Source organism: Oncorhynchus clarkii, chromosome 24 (genome assembly GCF_045791955.1).
Source record: "Oncorhynchus clarkii lewisi isolate Uvic-CL-2024 chromosome 24, UVic_Ocla_1.0, whole genome shotgun sequence".
Lineage (NCBI taxonomy): Eukaryota > Metazoa > Chordata > Actinopteri > Salmoniformes > Salmonidae > Oncorhynchus > Oncorhynchus clarkii.
The window spans coordinates 26,928,458-26,951,115 of record NC_092170.1 but is presented as its reverse complement, the minus strand read 5'-3'; the positions used below and the strand labels follow the sequence as shown (position 1 = coordinate 26,951,115).

At 45.1% G+C, this 22,658-nt stretch overlaps 2 protein-coding genes across 2 annotated transcripts in view; one reads left to right on the top strand and one right to left on the bottom strand.

Moving 5' to 3' along the window:
- LOC139383122 (FMR1-interacting protein NUFIP2-like) overlaps nucleotides 1-22,658 on the bottom strand; it is a 38,526-nt gene that overhangs the window by 10,621 nt on the left and 5,247 nt on the right. The gene's annotated exons all lie outside the window — the stretch shown is intronic.
- LOC139383123 (serine/threonine-protein kinase NLK) overlaps nucleotides 20,590-22,658 on the top strand; it is an 86,131-nt gene continuing 84,062 nt past the window's right edge. The window contains exon 1 of the mRNA XM_071127446.1: nucleotides 20,590-22,216. Coding sequence (XP_070983547.1) covers nucleotides 21,780-22,216 — 437 coding nt within the window. The 5' untranslated portion in view covers nucleotides 20,590-21,779. The remainder of the gene's footprint in view (nucleotides 22,217-22,658) is intronic.

Here is a 22,658-nt window from a genome sequence, read left to right as displayed (position 1 = left end):
GGAGGAGGAAACACCGATCAGCCTGTCCAGCACAAGGAGTCGCTAGAGCACGATGAGCCAAGTAAAGCCTGGGATCAAACCCGGGTCTGTAGTGACGCCTCAAGCACTGAAATGCAGTGCCTTAGACCGCTGCACCACTCGGGAGGCCTTTTCTAAAGTATTTCATCCATTGTCTTCAACTGCACAAGTCTAATACCGCCACTGGGTTTTGCTAGGTGTTGTTCCAAGAGGTGTTGTTCCAAATTATCCCAAGGACTTAATTCAGAACAAATAGGCACTATAGATACCGGTAGGTACTTTAGATCTCCCTAAATGTTGTCCCAGGAGGCATCTAAATGGGACTATGGCATCACTGACACGCCATCCATCCCACTTTTCACACAAATGTATTGAATTGGGACTTGAACTCGGTCCCTGCTACTGTCCTCCCCACAAAGTTTCAAAGTGTTAAACACCTAAAGTCCCTCAAACTAATACATGGAGCATTCCACCGGTCACATATATACCATAGTTTCCGGGGTTCAATCTCACAAGTCCTACTTTCTTTCCAGGACACGACACATGTTTGACGGCCTCGGGAACTATGCCTCTTCTGACCTCAGTATTGCGAAGAGGGGAGGAGAGTAAATGTGGTAAGTGGATTGTCTGGATATTGCGTACCCAGAATAATGTAATAAATCGAACATACCAGTAGGTGGGGGAAAAGACACTGAAACAACGCAATAGTGTAAAGCTGCCGCCATCTTTCAAAAACAGGGAGTTATAGCAAAGATGTTTTATAACTAAACCAAGATAGATCACAGTCTGTCATTTTAAATGGAAACAAATTAGTCATAGTGGGAAGAACAAGCAAGGAGGTGGGCAGAGGCAAGCACGAGCTAGCGAGATCCTTTTGTCACGTTCTAGCCGGCGTTTGCATATTTCCGTTAGGGGACGCCCTGCACTCTGAAGTGCAGGTGTGTAATAATTAAATTCGCCTTTGCACCCCTTCTAAACAAAGCAAAGGGTAAAGTCTACAAAACTTAGCCCATTATGTTCATGACATATTGTAGTTTTGGGAACAGAAAAGTGTATTGAGATAAAATGCTTAATCGATGAGAAATTTTCCAGAATCTCGGCCAAAATCAATATCGTTCCATCTTCTCCCTCTGCCGGCCACTGGGATTCCTCTCACTACCATAATTGGTCGTGAGTGGAAACGCCAAGCGAATGCTTCACATTTCTACATCTGGTGAAATATCTGTCTCATTGTTCTATCTGGGGTTATAAGGTGACAAGAAAGTGGGAGATTAACCTATACACTACCCATAGCTCAACATGATTTTCCTGATTTTAGCAGAGTCAAAAACCGGGGCATGGACTGGCAAGCTGTTCCATGATGAAGGGGCTCTGAACAGGAAAAGACCCTGCCCTCCAGCTGTGCTTTTAGATATTCTCAGGATGACTTAGGTCAAAGTGTGGTGATTAAAGCGTGCATGTTGGTTTATATTGTTTGAGCATGTCCTTGAGTACTGTTACGTGGGAGCTTATAAATGTAGGTTATGCAGTTTGCAAATCTCACTTTTATGAGAATTAGTATAAATCATGTTTTTTAAATACTGATATTTTAGAATGTTGTTATATTAGTTATTTTTATTTCCACAAATAAAATAAATAAATAAAATATATATATATATATATATATTTATATTTATTTTACCCCTTTTTCTCCCGAATTTCATGGTATCCAATTGTTTGTAGCTACTATCTTGTCTCATCGCTACAACTCCTGTATGGGCTCGGGAGAGACGAAGGTTGAAAGTCATGCGTCCTCCGATACACAACCCAACCAAGCTGCACTGCTTCTTAACACAGTGTGCATCCAACCCGGAAGCGGGCAGCACCAATGTGTTGGAGGAAACACTGCGCACCTGGCAACCTTGGTTAACAACCATTCACACCAATAATCTTCATTTTAAATGTAAATCCTTTTAAGTTCAATTTTAGTTTAATTTTGCAAGAAATTCCATCCTTTTTCTATTCACAGGTGTCTGTTTACTACTTTGAATACTTTGAATTCATCTGCACTTTTTAAATGCATACAAAATGTGAATTCTCTCTGAATTTAACACTCACCCAAATTATTGTTAAGACTGACCCTTTAAAGTTCCTTAGCTGATGATACTCTTCATATTGTAAATGTTAATATTTACTTTATGTACATTGCACAAATGATGGAAGTTTTTCTTCCATTTATCTAGGAAGCTCAAGCTATAGATAACCAATAGTCTACCGTGGCCTTACAATTTTTGTATCTCAAAAGTATAGTATACTATCCTACTATAAAACATTCAGTGGCCGATGTTTCTGCTCATGCTAGTACTCCACGCATCAGGAGAGAGTGCTCTGAAATGCATTAGTGATGAATGGATCATTGTCCCAGACTCGCAGAGCTTGCGGCCGATATAGCCTTCTCTTCTGAGAACCTTTAAATGATGAAGAGTTGAGCAGTACAGATATGGACTGTAGTCAGACGTCAGCAAAGCTAGTCCATATACAGATATGGAGTCACACCTCAGGAAAGCTAGTCCACATACAGATATGGAGTCACACCTCAGGAAAGCTAGTCCACATACAGATATGAAGTCACACCTCAGGAAAGCTAGTCCACATACAGATATGGAGTCACACCTCAGGAAAGCTAGTCCACATACAGATATGGAGTCACACCTCAGGAAAGCTAGTCCACATACAGATATGGAGTCACACCTCAGGAAAGCTAGTCCACATACAGATATGGAGTCACACCTCAGGAAAGCTAGTCCACATACAGATATGGAGTCACACCTCAGGAAAGCTAGTCCACATACAGATATGGAGTCACACCTGAGGAAAGCTAGTCCACATACAGATATGGAGTCACACCTCAGGAAAGCTAGTCCACATACAGATATGGAGTCACACCTCAGGAAAGCTAGTCCACATACAGATATGGAGTCACACCTCAGGAAAGCTAGTCCACATACAGATATGGAGTCACACCTGAGGAAATATTTTCCACACACAGCCTGCTCTTAATGAGCATCCACCATTTCCCCACTTTCCATAAAAATTCACTTTCAGTGTGGCACTGTGACTGACTTGTCTAATAAATGGGTGACAGGGGAGCTTCAGATTTTCCAGTGTGATAGATTTTGTCATAATTTATATCTAATTTCCTCTCCTGTGAAATCTCTTAAGAAAGCGAGCTTCTAAAAACAGACTCGGGCGGAAATGACCTGCTGCTTTAAATAGACCTGCCTTCCACAGAGGGAGACAGAGAGAAGACAGGGGAACAGTGAAACTCTGCCATTGTACCCCATTAACTCTGAAAGTAATGTTGGTACTATTCTTCATAGCAATGCACATATTTTACTTTGTAGTATATAGGATTGTATAATGTCATACCTTGTTTATTGATATATAGGTCTGCAAGTAGCCTAGCGGTTAACAAGAGCATTGGCTTTCTGTTACTGGTTTGAATCCCCTGGCTGACTAGGTGAAAAATTTGCTAATGTGTCCTAGAGCAAGGCACTTGACCCTCATTGCTCCTGTAAGTCGCTAAATGTAAGTGTTAAATTACTTAAATGGTTCTTAATTTGACCAGTTTCGTTGCTGGAGTAAAAAAAAAAGAGAATTTCTAATGGAAATTTGTTTTCAAATCAAATCAAATCAAATTTTATTTGTTATTTGTGTAGCAGATGTTAATGCGAGTGTAGCGAAATGCTTGTGCTTCTAGTTCCGACAATGCAGTAATAATCAACAAGTAATCTAGCTAACAATTCCAAAACTACTACCTTATAGACACAAGTGTAAGGGGATAAAGAATATGTACATAAAGATATATGAATGAGTGATGGTACAGAGCGGCATAGGCAAGATACAGTAGATGGTAGTGAGTGCAGTATATACATATGAGATGAGTATGTAAACAAAGTGGCATAGTTAAAGTGGCTATTGATACATGTATTACATAAAGATGCAGTAGATGATATAGAGTACAGTATATACATATACATATGAGATTAATAATGTAGGGTATGTAAACATTATATTAGGTATCATTGTTTAAAGTGGCTAGTGATATGTTTTACATCATTTCCCATCAATTCCCATTATTAAAGTGGCTGGAGTTGAGTCAGTGTGTTGGCAGCAGCCACTCAATGTTAGTGGTGGCTGTTTAACAGTCTGATGGCCTTGAGATAGAAGCTGTTTTTCAGTCTCTCGGTCCCAGCTTTGATGCACCTGTACTGACCTCGCCTTCTGGATGATAGCGGGGTGAACAGGCAGTGGCTCGGGTGGTTGTTGTCCTTGATGATCTTTATGGCCTTCCTGTGACATCGGGTGGTGTAGGTGTCCTGGAGGGCAGGTAGTTTGCCCCCGGTGATGCGTTGTGCAGACCTCACTACCCTCTGGAGAGCCTTACGGTTGTGGGCGGAGCAGTTGCCGTACCAGGCGGTGATACAGCCCGACAGGATGCTCTCGATTGTGCATCTGTAGAAGTTTGTGAGTGCTTTTGGTGACAAGCCGAATTTCTTCAGCCTCCTGAGGTTGAAGAGGCGCTGCTGCGCCTTCTTCACGATGCTGTCTGTGTGGGTGGACCAATTCAGTTTGTCTGTGATGTGTACGCCGAGGAACTTAAAACTTACTACCCTCTCCACTACTGTTCCATCGATGTGGATAGGGGGGTGTTCCCTCTGCTGTTTCCTGAAGTCCACAATCATCTCCTTAGTTTTGTTGACGTTGAGTGTGAGGTTATTTTCCTGACACCACACTCCGAGGGCCCTCACCTCCTCCCTGTAGGCCGTCTCGTCGTTGTTGGTAATCAAGCCTACCACTGTTGTGTCATCCGCAAACCTGATGATTGAGTTGGAGGCGTGCGTGGCCACGCAGTCGTGGGTGAACAGGGAGTACAGGAGAGGGCTCAGAACGCACCCTTGTGGGGCCCCAGTGTTGAGGATCAGCGGGGTGGAAATGTTGTTGCCTACCCTCACCACCTGGGGGCGGCCCGTCAGGAAGTCCAGTACCCAGTTGCACAGGGCGGGGTCGAGACCCAGGGTCTCGAGCTTGATTACGAGCTTGGAGGGCACTATGGTGTTAAATGCCGAGCTGTAGTCGATGAACAGCATTCTCACATAGGTATTCCTCTTGTCCAGATGGGTTAGGGCAGTGTGCAGTGTGGTTGAGATTGCATCGTCTGTGGACCTATTTGGGCGGTAAGCAAATTGGAGTGGGTCTAGGGTGTCAGGTAGGGTGGAGGTGATATGGTCCTTGACTAGTCTCTCAAAGCACTTCATGATGACGGAAGTGAGTGCTAGTCGTGGTAGTCGTTTAGCTCAGTTACCTTAGCTTTCTTGGGAACAGGAACAATGGTGGCCCTCTTGAAGCATGTGGGAACAACAGACTGGGATAGGGATTGATTGAATATGTCCGTAAACACACCAGCCAGCTGGTCTGCGCATGCTCTGAGGGTGCGGCTGGGGATGCCGTCTGAGCCTGCAGCCTTGCGAGGGTTGACACGTTTAAATGTTTTCCTCGCGTCGGCTGCAGTGAAGGAAGGTCCGCATGTTTTAGTTGCGGGCCGTGTCAGTGGCACTGTATTGTCCTCAAAGCGGGCAAAAAAGTTATTTAGTCTGCTTTTTGTAATCCGTGATTGACTGTAGACCCTGCCACATACCTCTTGTGTCTGAGCCGTTGAATTGAGATTCTACTTTGTCTCTATACTGACGCTTAGCTTGTTTGATTGCCTTGCGGAGGGAATAGTTACACTGTTTGTATTCGGTCATGTTTCCGGTCACCTTGCCCTGATTAAAAGCAATGGTTCGGGCTTTCAGTTTCACGCGAATGCTGCCATCAATCCACTGTTGATGGTTTGGGAATGTTTTAATCGTTGCTATGGGAACGACATCTTCAACGCACGTTCTAATGAACTCGCTCACTGAATCAGCATATTCGTCAATGTTGTTGTCTGACGCAATACGAAACATATCCCAGTCCACGTGATGGAAGCAGTCTTGGAGTGTGGAGTCAGATTGGTCGGACCAGCGTTGAACAGACCTCAGCGCGGGAGCTTCTTGTTTTAGTTTCTGTCTGTAGGCAGGGATCAACAAAATGGAGTCGTGGTCAGCTTTTCCGAAAGCAGGGCAGGGAGGGCCTTATATGCGTCGCGGAAGTTAGAATAGCAGTGATCCAAGGTTTTTCCAGCCCTGGTTGCGCAATCGATATGCTGATAACATTTAGGGAGTCTTGCTTTCAGATTAGCCTTGTTAAAATCCCCAGCTACAATGAATGCAGCCTCCGGATAAATGGATTCCAGTTCGCACAGAGTCAAATAAAGTTCGTTCAGAGCCATCGATGTGTCTGCTTGGGGGGGAATATATACGGCTGTGATTATAATCGAAGAGAATTCCCTTGGTAGATAATGCGGTCGACATTTGATTGTGAGGAATTCTAAATCAGGTGAATAGAAGGACTTGAGTACCTGTATGTTGTTATGATCACACCACGTCACGTTAACCATGAAGCATACGCCCCCGCCCCTCTTCTTACCAGAAAGATGTTTGTTTCTGTCTGCGCGATGCGTGGAGAAACCAGCTGGCTGCACCGACTCCGATAGCATCTCTCCAGTGAGCCATGTTTCCGTGAAGCAAAGAACGTTACAGTCTCTGATGTCCCTCTGGAATGCTACCCTTGCTCGGATTTCATCAACCTTGTTGTCAAGAGACTGGACATTGGCGAGAAGAATGCTAGGGAGTGGTGCACGATGTGCCCGTCTCCGGAGTCTGACCAGAAGACCGCTCCGTTTCCCCCTTTTACAAAGTCGTTTTTTTGGGTCGCCGGCTGGGATCCATTCCGTTGTCCTGGGTGAAAGGCAGAACACAGGATCCGCTTCGCGAAAGTCATATTCTTGGTCGTGCTGATGGTGAGTTGACGCTGCTCTTATGTTCAGTAGTTCTTCTCGACTGTATGTAATGACACCCAAGATGACCTGGGGTACCAATGTAAGAAATAACACGTAAAAAAACAAAAAACTGCATAGTTTCCTAGGAACGCGAAGCGAGGCGGCCATCTCTGTCGGCTACAGGAAGATATAGTGTGGGTGTAGCCTACGTCTGTAAGGGTTGTCGTCGGTGGTGTTAAACACCTAAAACACAATGGATAGGGGAGGGTCTGGGTGGGTGTCTGTCCGCGGTGGCGGCTCTGGCGCGGGACGTGGACCCCACTCCTCCATAGTCCTTCTCCGCCTCTCTACCCGCCTCCGTGGCCTCTAACGTGGCGACCCTCGCCACCGACCTCGGACTGAGGACCCCAGCCACGGGTTCCGAATGGATGGGAGATTCCGGCAGCGCCGGCGTGAAGGACGACTCCGGCAGCTCCGGAGTGAAGGGCGATTCCGGCATCGCCGGCGTGACAGGCGGCTCTGGCAGCTCAGGACAGACGGGCGGCTCTGGCAGCTCAGGACAGACGGGCGGCTCTGGCAGCTCAGGACAGACGGGAGGCTCTGGCAGCTCAGGACAGTCGGGAGACTCTGGCAGCTCCTGACTGACCGGAGACTCTGGAAGCTCAGGACAGACGGGAGACTCTGGCAGCTCAGGACAAACGGGAGACTCTGGCAGCTCAGGAAAGATGGGAGACTCTGGCAGCTCAGGACAGACGGGAGACTCTGGCAGCTCAGGACAGACGGGAGACTCTGGCAGCGCTGGAGAGGAGGAAGGCTCTGACAGCGCTGGACAGGCGGGAGCACCTGTAGGCAGATGACGGAGAGACAGCCTGGTGCGGGGGTCTGCCACCGGAGGGCTGGTGCGTGGAGGTGGCACCGGATAGACCAGACCGTGCAGGCGCACTGGAGCTCTTGAGCACCGAGCCTGCCCAACCTTACCTGGTTGAATGCTCCCCGTAGCCAGGCCAGTGCGGCGAGGTGGAATAGACCGCACTGGGCTATGCACACGCACCGGGGACACCGTGCGCCTCACGGCATAACATGGTGCCTGCCCGGTCCCTCTCTCTCTCCGGTAAGCACGGGAAGTTGGCGCAGGTCTCCTACCTGCCTTCGCCACACTCCCCGTGTGCCCCCCCCCAAAAATGTTTAGGGCTGCCTCTCGGGCTTCCAGCCGCGCTGCCTCCTCATACCGCCGCCTCTCCGCTTTCGCTGCCTCCAGCTCAGCCTTGGGGAGGCGATATTCTCCAGCCTTCGGATACACTTGTATGTCATAGTGGAGACCAATATCTTTTCTGTGTTATTAAGCTACAGTTGAAGTCGGAAGTTTACATTTAAACACAGTTTTTCACCATTCCTGACATTTAATCCTAGTAAAAATTCCGTTTTATGTCAGTTAGGATCACCACTTTATTTTAAGAATCTGAAATGTCAGAATAATAGTAGAGAGAATTGTTTATTTCAGCTTTTATTTATTTCGTCACATTCCCAGCGGGTCAGAAGTTTACATACACTTAATTAGTATTTGGTAGCATTGCCTTTAAATTGTTTAACTTGTGTAAACCGTTTCGGGTAGCCTTCCACAAGCTTCCCACAATAAGTTAGGTGCATTTTGGCCCATTCCTCCTGACAGAGCTGTTGTAACTGAGTCAGGTTTGTAGGCCTCCTTGCTCGCACACGCTTTTTCAGTTCTGCCCACAAATCTTCTGTAGGATTGAGGTCAGGGCTTTGTGTTGGCCACTCCAATACCTTGATTTTGTTGTCCTTAAGCCATTTTGCCACAACTTTGGAAGTATGCTTAGGGTCATTGTCCATTTAGAAGACCCATTTGCAACCAAGCTTTAACTTCCTGACTGATGTCTTGAGATGTTGCTTCAATATATACACGTAATTTTCCGTCCTCATGATGCCATCTGAAGTGGCCAGTCCCTCCTGCAGCAAAGCACACCCACAACATGATGCTGCCACCCCCGTGCTTCATGGTTGGGATGGTGTTCTTCGGCTTGCAAGTGCCCCCCTTTTTCCTCCAAACATAACGATGGTCATTATGGCCATACAGTTATATTTTTGTTTCATCAGACCAGAAGACATTTCTCCAAAAAGTGCGATCTTTGTCCCCATGTGCAGTTGCAAACTGTAGTCTGGCTTTTTTATGGCGGTTTTAGAGCAGTGGCTTCTTCCTTGCTGAGTGGCCTTTCAGGTTATGTCGAAATAGGACTCATTATACTGTGGATATAGATACTTTTGTACCTGTTTCCTCCAGCATCTTCACAAAGTCCTTTGCTGTTGTTCTGGGATTGATTTGCACTTTTCGCACCACGGTACGTTAATCTCTAGGAGACAGAACGCGTCTCCTTTCTGAGTGGTATGACAGCTGCATGGTCCCATGGTGTTTATACTTTTGTATTATTGTTTGTACAGATGAACGAGGTACCTTCATGCTTTAGGAAATTGCTCCCAAGGATGAACCAGACTTGTGGAGGTCTAAAAATAAGAATTCTGAGGTCTTGGCTGATTTCTTATGATTTCCCCATGATTTCAAGCGAAGAGTCACTGAGTTTGAAGGTAGGCCTTGAAATACATCCACAGTTACACCTCCAATTGACTCAAATTATGTCAATTAGCCTGTCAGAAGCTTCTAAAGCCATTACATAATTTTCTGGAATTTTCCAAGCTGTTTAAAGGAACAGTCAACTTAGTGTATGTAAACTTCTGACCCACTGGAATTGTGATACATTGAAATGATCTGTCTGTAAACAATTGTTGGAAAAATGACTTGTGTCATGCACAAAAGTAGATGTTCTAACCGACTTGCCAAAACTATAGTTTGTTAACAAGAAATTTGTGGAGTGGTTGAAAAACGAGTTTTAATGACTCCAACCTAAGTGTATGTAAACTTACGACTTCAACTGTATAGAAAACGATGGTTGTTGATGGGTATTGCGGCATTTCAGATACATTTTTGTACATTTGAATGTCGCAGTAATAGGACCTACAGTAGTGGGACATTTAGTCTGTCTGGGGCTTTCGCATTTGAGCGAGTGAGAGAATTTATGTAAATCAAGAGGCTCATTTGAATTTTGGCACAGAAATTCTTAGCAACAACTGAGTGATCAAATTAAGATACGGCATCTATACAGTTCCTTTTTTTAGAAAGTATAGTATATCAATTTTCACAATTGTAACATTTTTGGCAGAACTGTGTGTGGTAAGTCTAAATGAGAGCAGCATTACCTAATGCCGAAAGACAGCACTAATATAACTGAAAGTTGATTTATTGATTTATTGGAGTGGTCAACAATGAGGCATATTTGTGTCTCCTTTTGCCATCCTCTCCAATATTTCATTTTTATCATGATGTGTGTGCTGCTGACCATCTGTTTTCTGCTCCAATTACAAACTCTCCCAGGCACATTCCCCCCAGCATTCCTGTGCTGTGAACCCCAACCCCTCCGCTCCTGTGCCTCCTGCAGCACTGTCTGTCAATGTTGAAAACTAATTGGGTGGTTGCTCCCCATTAGAGTCCTCATAGCTGGGTCATTCAGCTCTGCTGTAGAGGACAGAGGACATCCCCACAGTAAAAATATAGCTGGAGACTGATTTTCAATAATTATGTTATACTTTTCTCATGTGAGTTCAGGTTTAGAAAATCAAAGAATTCTATATATTAATTGGGCCCAGCCAGACATAGAGGCCCTGTATTGAGGTGAAAGATACTGAACAACTGTGCTTTATTTGCAATAGGCCTATTGACACTCTAGCCACATAAACAAACCTAAAATTTGAGTTGCTAACTCTCTGGGTTGCTATCTTCTCGGTTTTTAGATTATTTTCCCAGTGTCAATAAAATTTTGAAAATGAATAATCTGGGTGGAACATCCTTGTAGGGTATTTTTCTGACATAGGGATTATCCAGTCTTGAGAGGGAGCCTACAGTAAGCCTACACCCCAGACACAGAGAGAGACTATAGTAAACCTACTCGCCAGACACAGAGAGAGAGAGACTATAGTAAACCTACTCCACAGACACAGAGAGAGAGAGACTATAGTAAACCTACTACCCAGACACAGAGAGAGAGAGAGACTATAGTAAACCTACTCCCCAGACACAGACAGAGAGACTATAGTAAACCTACTCTCCAGACACAGAGAGAGAGACTATAGTAAACCTACTCCCCAGACACACAGAGAGAGAGACTATTGTAAACCTACTCCCCATACACAGAGAGAGAGAGAGACTATAGTAAACCTACTCCCCAAACACACAGAGAGAGAGAGAGACTATAGTAAACCTACTCCCCAGACACAGAGAGAGAGAATTTAGTAAACCTACTCCCTAGACACAGAAGGAGAGAGACTATAGTAAACCTACTCCCCAGACACAGAGAGAGACTATAGTAAACCTACTCCCCAAACACAGCGAGAGAGAGACTATTGTAAACCTACTCCTCATACAGAGAGAGAGAGAGACTATAGTAAACCTACTCCCCAGACACAGAGAGAGAGAGAGAGAGAGAGAGAGAGAGAGAGAGAGAGAGATAGAGAGAGAGAGAGAGAGAGAGAGACTATATAGTAAACCTACTCAACAGACACAGAGAGAGAGCCTAAAGTAAATCTACTCCCCAGACACAGAGAGAGAGAGAGAGAGAGAGAGAGAGAGAGAGAGAGAGAGAGACTATAGTAAACCTACTCCCCAGACACAGAGAGAGACTACAGTACACCTACTCCCCAGACACAGAGAGAGACTACAGTAAACCTACTCCCCAGACACAGAGAGAGACTATAGTAAACCTACTCCCCAGACACAGAGAGAGACTACAGTACACCTACTCCCCAGACACAGAGAGAGAGAGACTATAGTAAACCTACTCCCCAGACACACACAGAGAGAGAGAGAGAGAGACTATAGTAAACCTACTCCCCAGACACAGAGAGAGAGAGACCATAGTAAACCTTCTCCCCAGACACAGAGAGAGAGAGACTATAGCCAACCTACTCCCCAGACACAGAGAGAGAGAGAGAGAGTGAGAGAGAGAGAGAGAGAGAGAGAGAGAGAGAGAGAGAGAGACTATAGTAAACCTACTCCCCAGACACAGAGAGAGACTATAGTAAACCTACTCCCCAGACACAGAAAGAGAGAGAATTTAATAAACCTACTCCCCAGACACAGAAAGAGAGAGTACTTAGTAAACTTACTCCCCAGACACACAGAGAGAGAGAGATTATAGTAAACCTACTCCCCAGACAGAGAGAGAGAGAGACTATAGCCAACCTACTCCCCATACACAGAGAGAGAGAGAGACTATAGTAAACCTACTCCCCAGACACACAGAGAGAGAGAGAGACTATAGTAAACCTACTCCCCAGACACACAGAGAGAGAATTTAGTAAACCTACTCCCTAGACACAGAAGGAGAGAGACTATAGTAAACCTACTCCCCAGACACAGAGAGAGACTATAGTAAACCTGCTCCCCAAACACAGCGAGAGAGAGACTATTGTAAACCTACTCCTCATACAGAGAGAGAGAGAGACTATAGTAAACCTACTCCCCAGACACAGAGAGAGAGAGAGAGAGAGAGAGAGAGAGAGAGAGAGAGAGAGAGAGAGAGAGAGAGAGAGAGAGAGAGAGAGAGAGAGAGAGACTATATAGTAAACCTACTCAACAGACACAGAGAGAGAGCCTAAAGTAAATCTACTCCCCAGACACAGAGAGAGAGAGAGAGAGAGAGAGAGAGAGAGAGAGAGAGAGAGAGAGAGAGAGAGAGAGAGACTATAGTAAACCTACTCCCCAGACACAGAGAGAGACTACAGTACACCTACTCCCCAGACACAGAGAGAGACTACAGTAAACCTACTCCCCAGACACAGAGAGAGACTATAGTAAACCTACTCCCCAGACACAGAGAGAGACTACAGTACACCTACTCCCCAGACACAGAGAGAGAGAGACTATAGTAAACCTACTCCCCAGACACACACAGAGAGAGAGAGAGAGAGACTATAGTAAACCTACTCCCCAGACACAGAGAGAGAGAGACCATAGTAAACCTTCTCCCCAGACACAGAGAGAGAGAGACTATAGCCAACCTACTCCCCAGACACAGAGAGAGAGAGAGAGAGTGAGAGAGAGAGAGAGAGAGAGAGAGAGAGAGAGAGAGAGAGAGAGAGAGAGAGAGAGAGAGAGACTATAGTAAACCTACTCCCCAGACACAGAGAGAGAGAACCTACTCCCCAGACACAGAGAGAGAGAGACTATAGTAAACCTACTCCCCAGACACAGAAAGAGAGAGAATTTAATAAACCTACTCCCCAGACACAGAAAGAGAGAGTACTTAGTAAACTTACTCCCCAGACACACAGAGAGAGAGAGATTATAGTAAACCTACTCCCCAGACAGAGAGAGAGAGACTATAGTAAACCTACTCCCCAGACACAGAGAGAGACTATAGTAAACCTACTCCCCAGACACAGAGAGAGAGATACTGTAGTAAACCTACTCCCCAGACACAGAGAGAGAGAGAGAGAGAGACTATAGTAAACCTACTCCCCAGACACAGAGAGAGACTATAGTAAACCTACTCCCCATACACAGAGAGAGAGAGAGACTTTAGTAAACCTACTCCCCAGACACAGAGAGAGACTATAGTAAACTTACTCCCCAGACACAGAGAGAGAGAATTTAGTAAACCTACTCCCTAGACACAGAAAGAGAGAGACTATAGTAAACCTACTCCCCAGACACAGAGAGAGACCGTAGTAAACCTACACCCTAGACACAGAGAGAGAGACTATAGTAAACCTACTCCCCAGACACAGATAGAGAGAGACTATAGCCAACCTACTCCCCAGACACAGAGAGAGAGACTATAGTAAACCTACTCCCCAAACACACAGAGAGAGAGACTATAGTAAACCTACTCCCCAAACACACAGAGAGAGAGAGACTATTGTAAACCTACTCCCCATACACAGAGAGAGAGACTATAGTAAACCTACTCCCCAGACACAGAGAGAGAGATACTGTAGTAAACCTACTACCCAGACACAGAGAGAGAGACTATAGTAAACCTACTCCCCAGACACAGAGAGAGAGAGACTATAGTTAACCTTCTCCCCAGGCACAGAAAGATAGAGAGACTATAGTAAACATACTCCCCAGACACACAGAGAGAGAGAGAGAGAGAGAGAGAGAGAGACTATAGTAACCCTACTCACCAGACAGACAGAGAGACTATAATAAACCTACTCCCAGGCACAGAGAGAGAGAGAGAGACTATAGTTAACCTACTCCCCAGGCACAGTAAGATAGAGAGACTATAGTAAAACTATTCCCCAGACACAGAGAGAGAAAGAGAGAGAGAGACTATAGTAAACCTACTCCCAAGACACAGAGAGAGAGAGAGACTATAGTAACCCTACTCACCAGACAGACAGAGAGACTATAGTAAACCTACTCCCCAGGCACAGAGAGAGAGAGAGACTATAGTTAACCTACTCCCCAGGCACAGAAAGATAGAGAGACTATAGTAAAACTATTCCCCAGACACAGAGAGAGAAAGAGAGAGAGAGAGACTATAGTAAACCTACTCCCAAGACACAGAGAGAGAGAGAGACTATAGTAAACCTACTCCACAGAGAGAGAGAGAGAGAGACTATAGTAAACCTACTCCCCAGACACAGAGAGAGACTATAGTAAACCTACTCCCCATACACAGAGAGAGAGAGAGACTATAGTAAACCTACTCCCCAGACACAGAGAGAGACTATAGTAAACTTACTCCCCAGACACAGAGAGAGAGAATTTAGTAAACCTACTCCCTAGACACAGAAAGAGAGAGACTATAGTAAACCTACTCCCCAGACACAGAGAGAGACCGTAGTAAACCTACACCCTAGACACAGAGAGAGAGACTATAGTAAACCTACTCCCCAGACACAGATAGAGAGAGACTATAGCCAACCTACTCCCCAGACACAGAGAGAGAGACTATAGTAAACCTACTCCCCAAACACACAGAGAGAGAGACTATAGTAAACCTACTCCCCAAACACACAGAGAGAGAGAGACTATTGTAAACCTACTCCCCATACACAGAGAGAGAGAGACTATAGTAAACCTACTCCCCAGACACAGAGAGAGAGAGACTATAGCCAACCTACTCCCCAGACACAGAGAGAGAGAGAGAGAGAGAGAGAGAGAGAGAGAGAGAGAGAGAGAGAGAGAGAGAGAGAGAGAGACTATAGTAAACCTACTCCCCAGACACAGAGAGAGACTATAGTAAACCTACTCCCCAGACACAGAAAGAGAGAGAATTTAATAAACCTACTCCCCAGACACAGAAAGAGAGAGTACTTAGTAAACTTACTCCCCAGACACACAGAGAGAGAGAGATTATAGTAAACCTACTCCCCAGACAGAGAGAGAGAGACTATAGTAAACCTACTCCCCAGACACAGAGAGAGACTATAGTAAACCTACTCCCCAGACACAGAGAGAGAGATACTGTAGTAAACCTACTCCCCAGACACAGAGAGAGAGAGAGAGAGAGACTATAGTAAACCTACTCCCCAGACACAGAGAGAGACTATAGTAAACCTACTCCCCATACACAGAGAGAGAGAGAGAGACTTTAGTAAACCTACTCCCCAGACACAGAGAGAGACTATAGTAAACTTACTCCCCAGACACAGAGAGAGAGAATTTAGTAAACCTACTCCCTAGACACAGAAAGAGAGAGACTATAGTAAACCTACTCCCCAGACACAGAGAGAGACCGTAGTAAACCTACACCCTAGACACAGAGAGAGAGACTATAGTAAACCTACTCCCCAGACACAGATAGAGAGAGACTATAGCCAACCTACTCCCCAGACACAGAGAGAGAGACTATAGTAAACCTACTCCCCAAACACACAGAGAGAGAGACTATAGTAAACCTACTCCCCAAACACACAGAGAGAGAGAGACTATTGTAAACCTACTCCCCATACACAGAGAGAGAGACTATAGTAAACCTACTCCCCAGACACAGAGAGAGAGATACTGTAGTAAACCTACTACCCAGACACAGAGAGAGAGACTATAGTAAACCTACTCCCCAGACACAGAGAGAGAGAGACTATAGTTAACCTTCTCCCCAGGCACAGAAAGATAGAGAGACTATAGTAAACATACTCCCCAGACACACAGAGAGAGAGAGAGAGAGAGAGAGAGAGAGACTATAGTAACCCTACTCACCAGACAGACAGAGAGACTATAATAAACCTACTCCCAGGCACAGAGAGAGAGAGAGAGACTATAGTTAACCTACTCCCCAGGCACAGTAAGATAGAGAGACTATAGTAAAACTATTCCCCAGACACAGAGAGAGAAAGAGAGAGAGAGACTATAGTAAACCTACTCCCAAGACACAGAGAGAGAGAGAGACTATAGTAACCCTACTCACCAGACAGACAGAGAGACTATAGTAAACCTACTCCCCAGGCACAGAGAGAGAGAGAGACTATAGTTAACCTACTCCCCAGGCACAGAAAGATAGAGAGACTATAGTAAAACTATTCCCCAGACACAGAGAGAGAAAGAGAGAGAGAGAGACTATAGTAAACCTACTCCCAAGACACAGAGAGAGAGAGAGACTATAGTAAACCTACTCCACAGAGAGAGAGAGAGAGAGACTATAGTAAACCTACTCCCCAGACACAGAGAGAGAGATACTGTAGTAAACCTACTCCCCAGACACAGAGAGAGAGAGAGAGAGAGAGAGACTATAGTAAACCTACTCCCCAGACACAGAGAGAGACTATAGTAAACCTACTCCCCATACACAGAGAGAGAGAGAGACTATAGTAAACCTACTCCCCAGACACAGAGAGAGACTATAGTAAACTTACTCCCCAGACACAGAGAGAGAGAATTTAGTAAACCTACTCCCTAGACACAGAAAGAGAGAGACTATAGTAAACCTACTCCCCAGACACAGAGAGAGACCGTAGTAAACCTACACCCTAGACACAGAGAGAGAGACTATAGTAAACCTACTCCCCAGACACAGATAGAGAGAGACTATAGCCAACCTACTCCCCAGACACAGAGAGAGAGACTATAGTAAACCTACTCCCCAAACACACAGAGAGAGAGACTATAGTAAACCTACTCCCCAAACACACAGAGAGAGAGAGACTATTGTAAACCTACTCCCCATACACAGAGAGAGAGAGACCATAGTAAACCTTCTCCCCAGACACAGAGAGAGAGAGACTATAGCCAACCTACTCCCCAGACACAGAGAGAGAGAGAGAGAGAGAGAGAGAGAGAGAGAGAGAGAGAGAGAGAGAGAGAGAGAGAGAGAGACTATAGTAAACCTACTCCCCAGACACAGAGAGAGACTATAGTAAACCTACTCCCCAGACACAGAAAGAGAGAGAATTTAATAAACCTACTCCCCAGACACAGAAAGAGAGAGTACTTAGTAAACTTACTCCCCAGACACACAGAGAGAGAGAGATTATAGTAAACCTACTCCCCAGACAGAGAGAGAGAGACTATAGTAAACCTACTCCCCAGACACAGAGAGAGACTATAGTAAACCTACTCCCCAGACACAGAGAGAGAGATACTGTAGTAAACCTACTCCCCAGACACAGAGAGAGAGAGAGAGAGAGACTATAGTAAACCTACTCCCCAGACACAGAGAGAGACTATAGTAAACCTACTCCCCATACACAGAGAGAGAGAGAGACTTTAGTAAACCTACTCCCCAGACACAGAGAGAGACTATAGTAAACTTACTCCCCAGACACAGAGAGAGAGAATTTAGTAAACCTACTCCCTAGACACAGAAAGAGAGAGACTATAGTAAACCTACTCCCCAGACACAGAGAGAGACCGTAGTAAACCTACACCCTAGACACAGAGAGAGAGACTATAGTAAACCTACTCCCCAGACACAGATAGAGAGAGACTATAGCCAACCTACTCCCCAGACACAGAGAGAGAGACTATAGTAAACCTACTCCCCAAACACACAGAGAGAGAGACTATAGTAAACCTACTCCCCAAACACACAGAGAGAGAGAGACTATTGTAAACCTACTCCCCATACACAGAGAGAGAGACTATAGTAAACCTACTCCCCAGACACAGAGAGAGAGATACTGTAGTAAACCTACTACCCAGACACAGAGAGAGAGACTATAGTAAACCTACTCCCCAGACACAGAGAGAGAGAGACTATAGTTAACCTTCTCCCCAGGCACAGAAAGATAGAGAGACTATAGTAAACATACTCCCCAGACACACAGAGAGAGAGAGAGAGAGAGAGAGAGAGAGAGACTATAGTAACCCTACTCACCAGACAGACAGAGAGACTATAGTAAACCTACTCCCCAGGCACAGAGAGAGAGAGAGACTATAGTTAACCTACTCCCCAGGCACAGAAAGATAGAGAGACTATAGTAAAACTATTCCCCAGACACAGAGAGAGAAAGAGAGAGAGAGAGACTATAGTAAACCTACTCCCAAGACACAGAGAGAGAGAGAGACTATAGTAAACCTACTCCACAGAGAGAGAGAGAGAGAGACTATAGTAAACCTACTCCCCAGACACAGAGAGAGAGATACTGTAGTAAACCTACTCCCCAGACACAGAGAGAGAGAGAGAGAGAGAGACTATAGTAAACCTACTCCCCAGACACAGAGAGAGACTATAGTAAACCTACTCCCCATACACAGAGAGAGAGAGAGACTATAGTAAACCTACTCCCCAGACACAGAGAGAGACTATAGTAAACTTACTCCCCAGACACAGAGAGAGAGAATTTAGTAAACCTACTCCCTAGACACAGAAAGAGAGAGACTATAGTAAACCTACTCCCCAGACACAGAGAGAGACCGTAGTAAACCTACACCCTAGACACAGAGAGAGAGACTATAGTAAACCTACTCCCCAGACACAGATAGAGAGAGACTATAGCCAACCTACTCCCCAGACACAGAGAGAGAGACTATAGTAAACCTACTCCCCAAACACACAGAGAGAGAGACTATAGTAAACCTACTCCCCAAACACACAGAGAGAGAGAGACTATTGTAAACCTACTCCCCATACACAGAGAGAGAGACTATAGTAAACCTACTCCCCAGACACAGAGAGAGAGATACTGTAGTAAACCTACTACCCAGACACAGAGAGAGAGACTATAGTAAACCTACTCCCCAGACACAGAGAGAGAGAGACTATAGTTAACCTTCTCCCCAGGCACAGAAAGATAGAGAGACTATAGTAAACATACTCCCCAGACACACAGAGAGAGAGAGAGAGAGAGAGAGAGAGAGAGAGAGAGAGAGAGAGAGAGAGAGAGAGACTATAGTAACCCTACTCACCAGACAGACAGAGAGACTATAATAAACCTACTCCCAGGCACAGAGAGAGAGAGAGAGACTATAGTTAACCTACTCCCCAGGCACAGTAAGATAGAGAGACTATAGTAAAACTATTCCCCAGACACAGAGAGAGAAAGAGAGAGAGAGACTATAGTAAACCTACTCCCAAGACACAGAGAGAGAGAGAGACTATAGTAACCCTACTCACCAGACAGACAGAGAGACTATAGTAAACCTACTCCCCAGGCACAGAGAGAGAGAGAGACTATAGTTAACCTACTCCCCAGGCACAGAAAGATAGAGAGACTATAGTAAAACTATTCCCCAGACACAGAGAGAGAAAGAGAGAGAGAGAGACTATAGTAAACCTACTCCCAAGACACAGCGAGAGAGAGAGACTATAGTAAACCTACTCCACAGACAGAGAGAGAGAGAGACTATAGTAAACCTACTCCCCAGACACAGAGAGAGACTATAGTAAACCTACTCCCAAGACACAGAGAGAGAGAGAGACTATAGTAAACCTACTCCACAGACACAGAGAGAGAGAGAGACTATAGTAAACCTACTCCCAAGACACAGAGAGAGAGAGAGACTATAGTAAACCTACTCCACAGACAGAGAGAGAGAGAGACTATAGTAAACCTACTCCCCAGACACAGAGAGAGACTATAGTTATAGCCATGGGAAGTAGTTTGGGGGTAGGGGTGCTGCGATTTGTATTTATTTATTGATAATGTTTTGTCAGGGGGAGTCATGGACAAATTTGTTTTGTGTGACTGTCCATTTGACGTGTAATACTGTTAGTAAGAGTATATAATCACAACATGTAGGCTATGAAATAATGCAAGATTTTTGGGGGCGTATGCACAGATAGTATATAGGCTAGCCTACTGAATGTCCTTTTCAAAGCCCTTGCGATATATGAAGAGACGTAAGGAGTTATTGGTTACATCCCATGTCTATCACTGTGCGTAAAAGAGGACGTCCTTGTTGAGAGGATAATGATTGGGTCGCGCTCCTCACGTAATCTCTATTAGCAACTGGAGCTCGTGTTCTCCATTCGGGTTCAACTGTTCCATTCATATTTCACTGCACCTACAAGTCTAGATCTCCACAATGGCGATAGTTTCTAGTGTCACAGGCTTTGACTTTTGTGGTTATTCCTCGGTTGCTATCTGGATCCAACTGATTGGCTGAACAACATAAAGAACGTCAGACTCTTCTTTTGATTGGACATCCTTCCATCACTGACTGGTCGGGGACTCTGGCTGTGCTTGTTTCTTCTTAGGTCCGGGCAGCACCATCCGGCTTAAGGGAGTCAAAACTGACAGCTTGTTTTCTAAATACAAGGGACTTTTTAATATTTTTCGTTTTTATTCATATTTTCCTTTAATGGATGTATGTGTGTGCTGCGTAAGGAGATAGTGTGCGGAACAAACTGAACACACTGGATCCAATGGGGAAAATAAGTTGACTGTGCTGTCGGAATAATTTGTTTTTCTCGTTCCAGGAAAAAAAGATAGCTAATTTTACCAACGTGATTTAGATTTCTGGAGTCTGGAGTCTGGGGTAACGGGAAATGTGACATCTGAGGGAGGACAACGGTCCATATCCCATTTCTACAAGACGGCGTAAACGGCAACATTGTATAACACCTCTCGTTCGCGTTCTCGCTTTGATTGGGTATATTTGTTCTCGCAGTCTACTGCTCCATAATATGGGAATTGTTGTTATATGCGGAACGTTTGAAGTATACCATACTGTTCTTGCAACGCCGAATACAAGTGGCTATCAAGCTAGCAACTGTAGCGTGACCTAAAAGCCGAATAACTTCTGCAAATTGCATGCAGCAAAGGCTGTGGAACAGCGGTGGTGGACCAGACAATATGGAAAACTTGAGTACATTTGAAAGATGAATGCTGTGCTATTTCCCATGTGATACATATCGGTTTCTCTTTTCATATCAATTAGGGGAAATTGACTTGAGTTTCGTCAGTGGAGAGGGTGCCGCCACTTCCAACATGAGGGAGATCTAGGCCCGCGGATAATTTATTTATTGTGGGGGGTGCGGGTTATTTTCTGTCGCATTTTTATTTGACATTTTTGACAAGGTGCACGGCATTTACATATTCATTATTGTTACAGTTTGGTAGCCTATCTGCTGTCAGTGCATGCGGAAATAAATTACATTACAATAAGTAGGTCAGATCCGTGTAATGATGAGGCTGCTCTCAGAATTATAGCTGACATGTTTATTCAATTCAAACCGTTTCAAGAGTTTTTGATTTTGATTTTATGCATCGGGTCACAACCAAATTATCAGTTAAACACCATCTGCCCAATCCCATAGCATATCTTCACCTGGGATATTTTCGCGTAAAATAAACGGCCAATTTTTCACCCATATTTCCCTCCTTTTTGATTGTTATTGAGTGAATGGCTCTGTGCGGAACAACGGCAGCCAATGCCGCAAAAATGATGGCTGCATACAACGGTGGCGCCTCGGCAGTTTCTGCCCATCACCCGCACCATCACCACCAACTACCACATCTCCCACCTCCCCATCTCCACCACCATCACCACCCGGGCCAGCATCACTTGCAACACCCTGGCTCTGCCGCCGCTGTTCACCCTGTACAACAGCACGCTTCTACAGCGGCAGCGGTAATGTTGAACCCGAGCCAGCAGCAACCATACTTTCCCTCGCCAGCTCCTGGACAAGCCCCCGGTCCGGCAGCGGCTGCCGCACCTGCCCAAGTTCAAGCTGCGGCTGTCAAAGCTCACCACCACCATCAACACTCACACCACTTACAGCCGCAGCTGGACATAGAGCCCGACAGACCTATCGGCTATGGAGCTTTTGGGGTGGTCTGGTAAGTGTTACACATATGTTTACCTCCCTGCTGGATTAGTCTAAGAATGTGTGATGCCGTGTGCACGTGTACTGACCTTGTTTAGTAGAGTAAAGTTAGATATGAATCCATATGTAGGCCTATGTTGTGATTATGTCAGTAACAGTTAGTTATTCAACATGTTGGTTTCCCATGAGGTGGAAGCACAGGCCAAACATATTCAGAAGTGAGATCTAACTCACCTCCCCTATATCTGGCAATCCTCAACTGAGTTATCTTTATTTACTGATTAGGAGTTTATGAAGCCTATTTATTTTCTACGGTTGAGGTGCAACATGTGAGTGTAAAGGTGGGGGGAAATGGCTTTTGATACACTACTCTCTGCTTCAGTGATCTGTTCTGGGGGTAACATCCACAGATTTAACCGATCAACTGTTCTTAAGATTTGGGATTATGCTTTCAC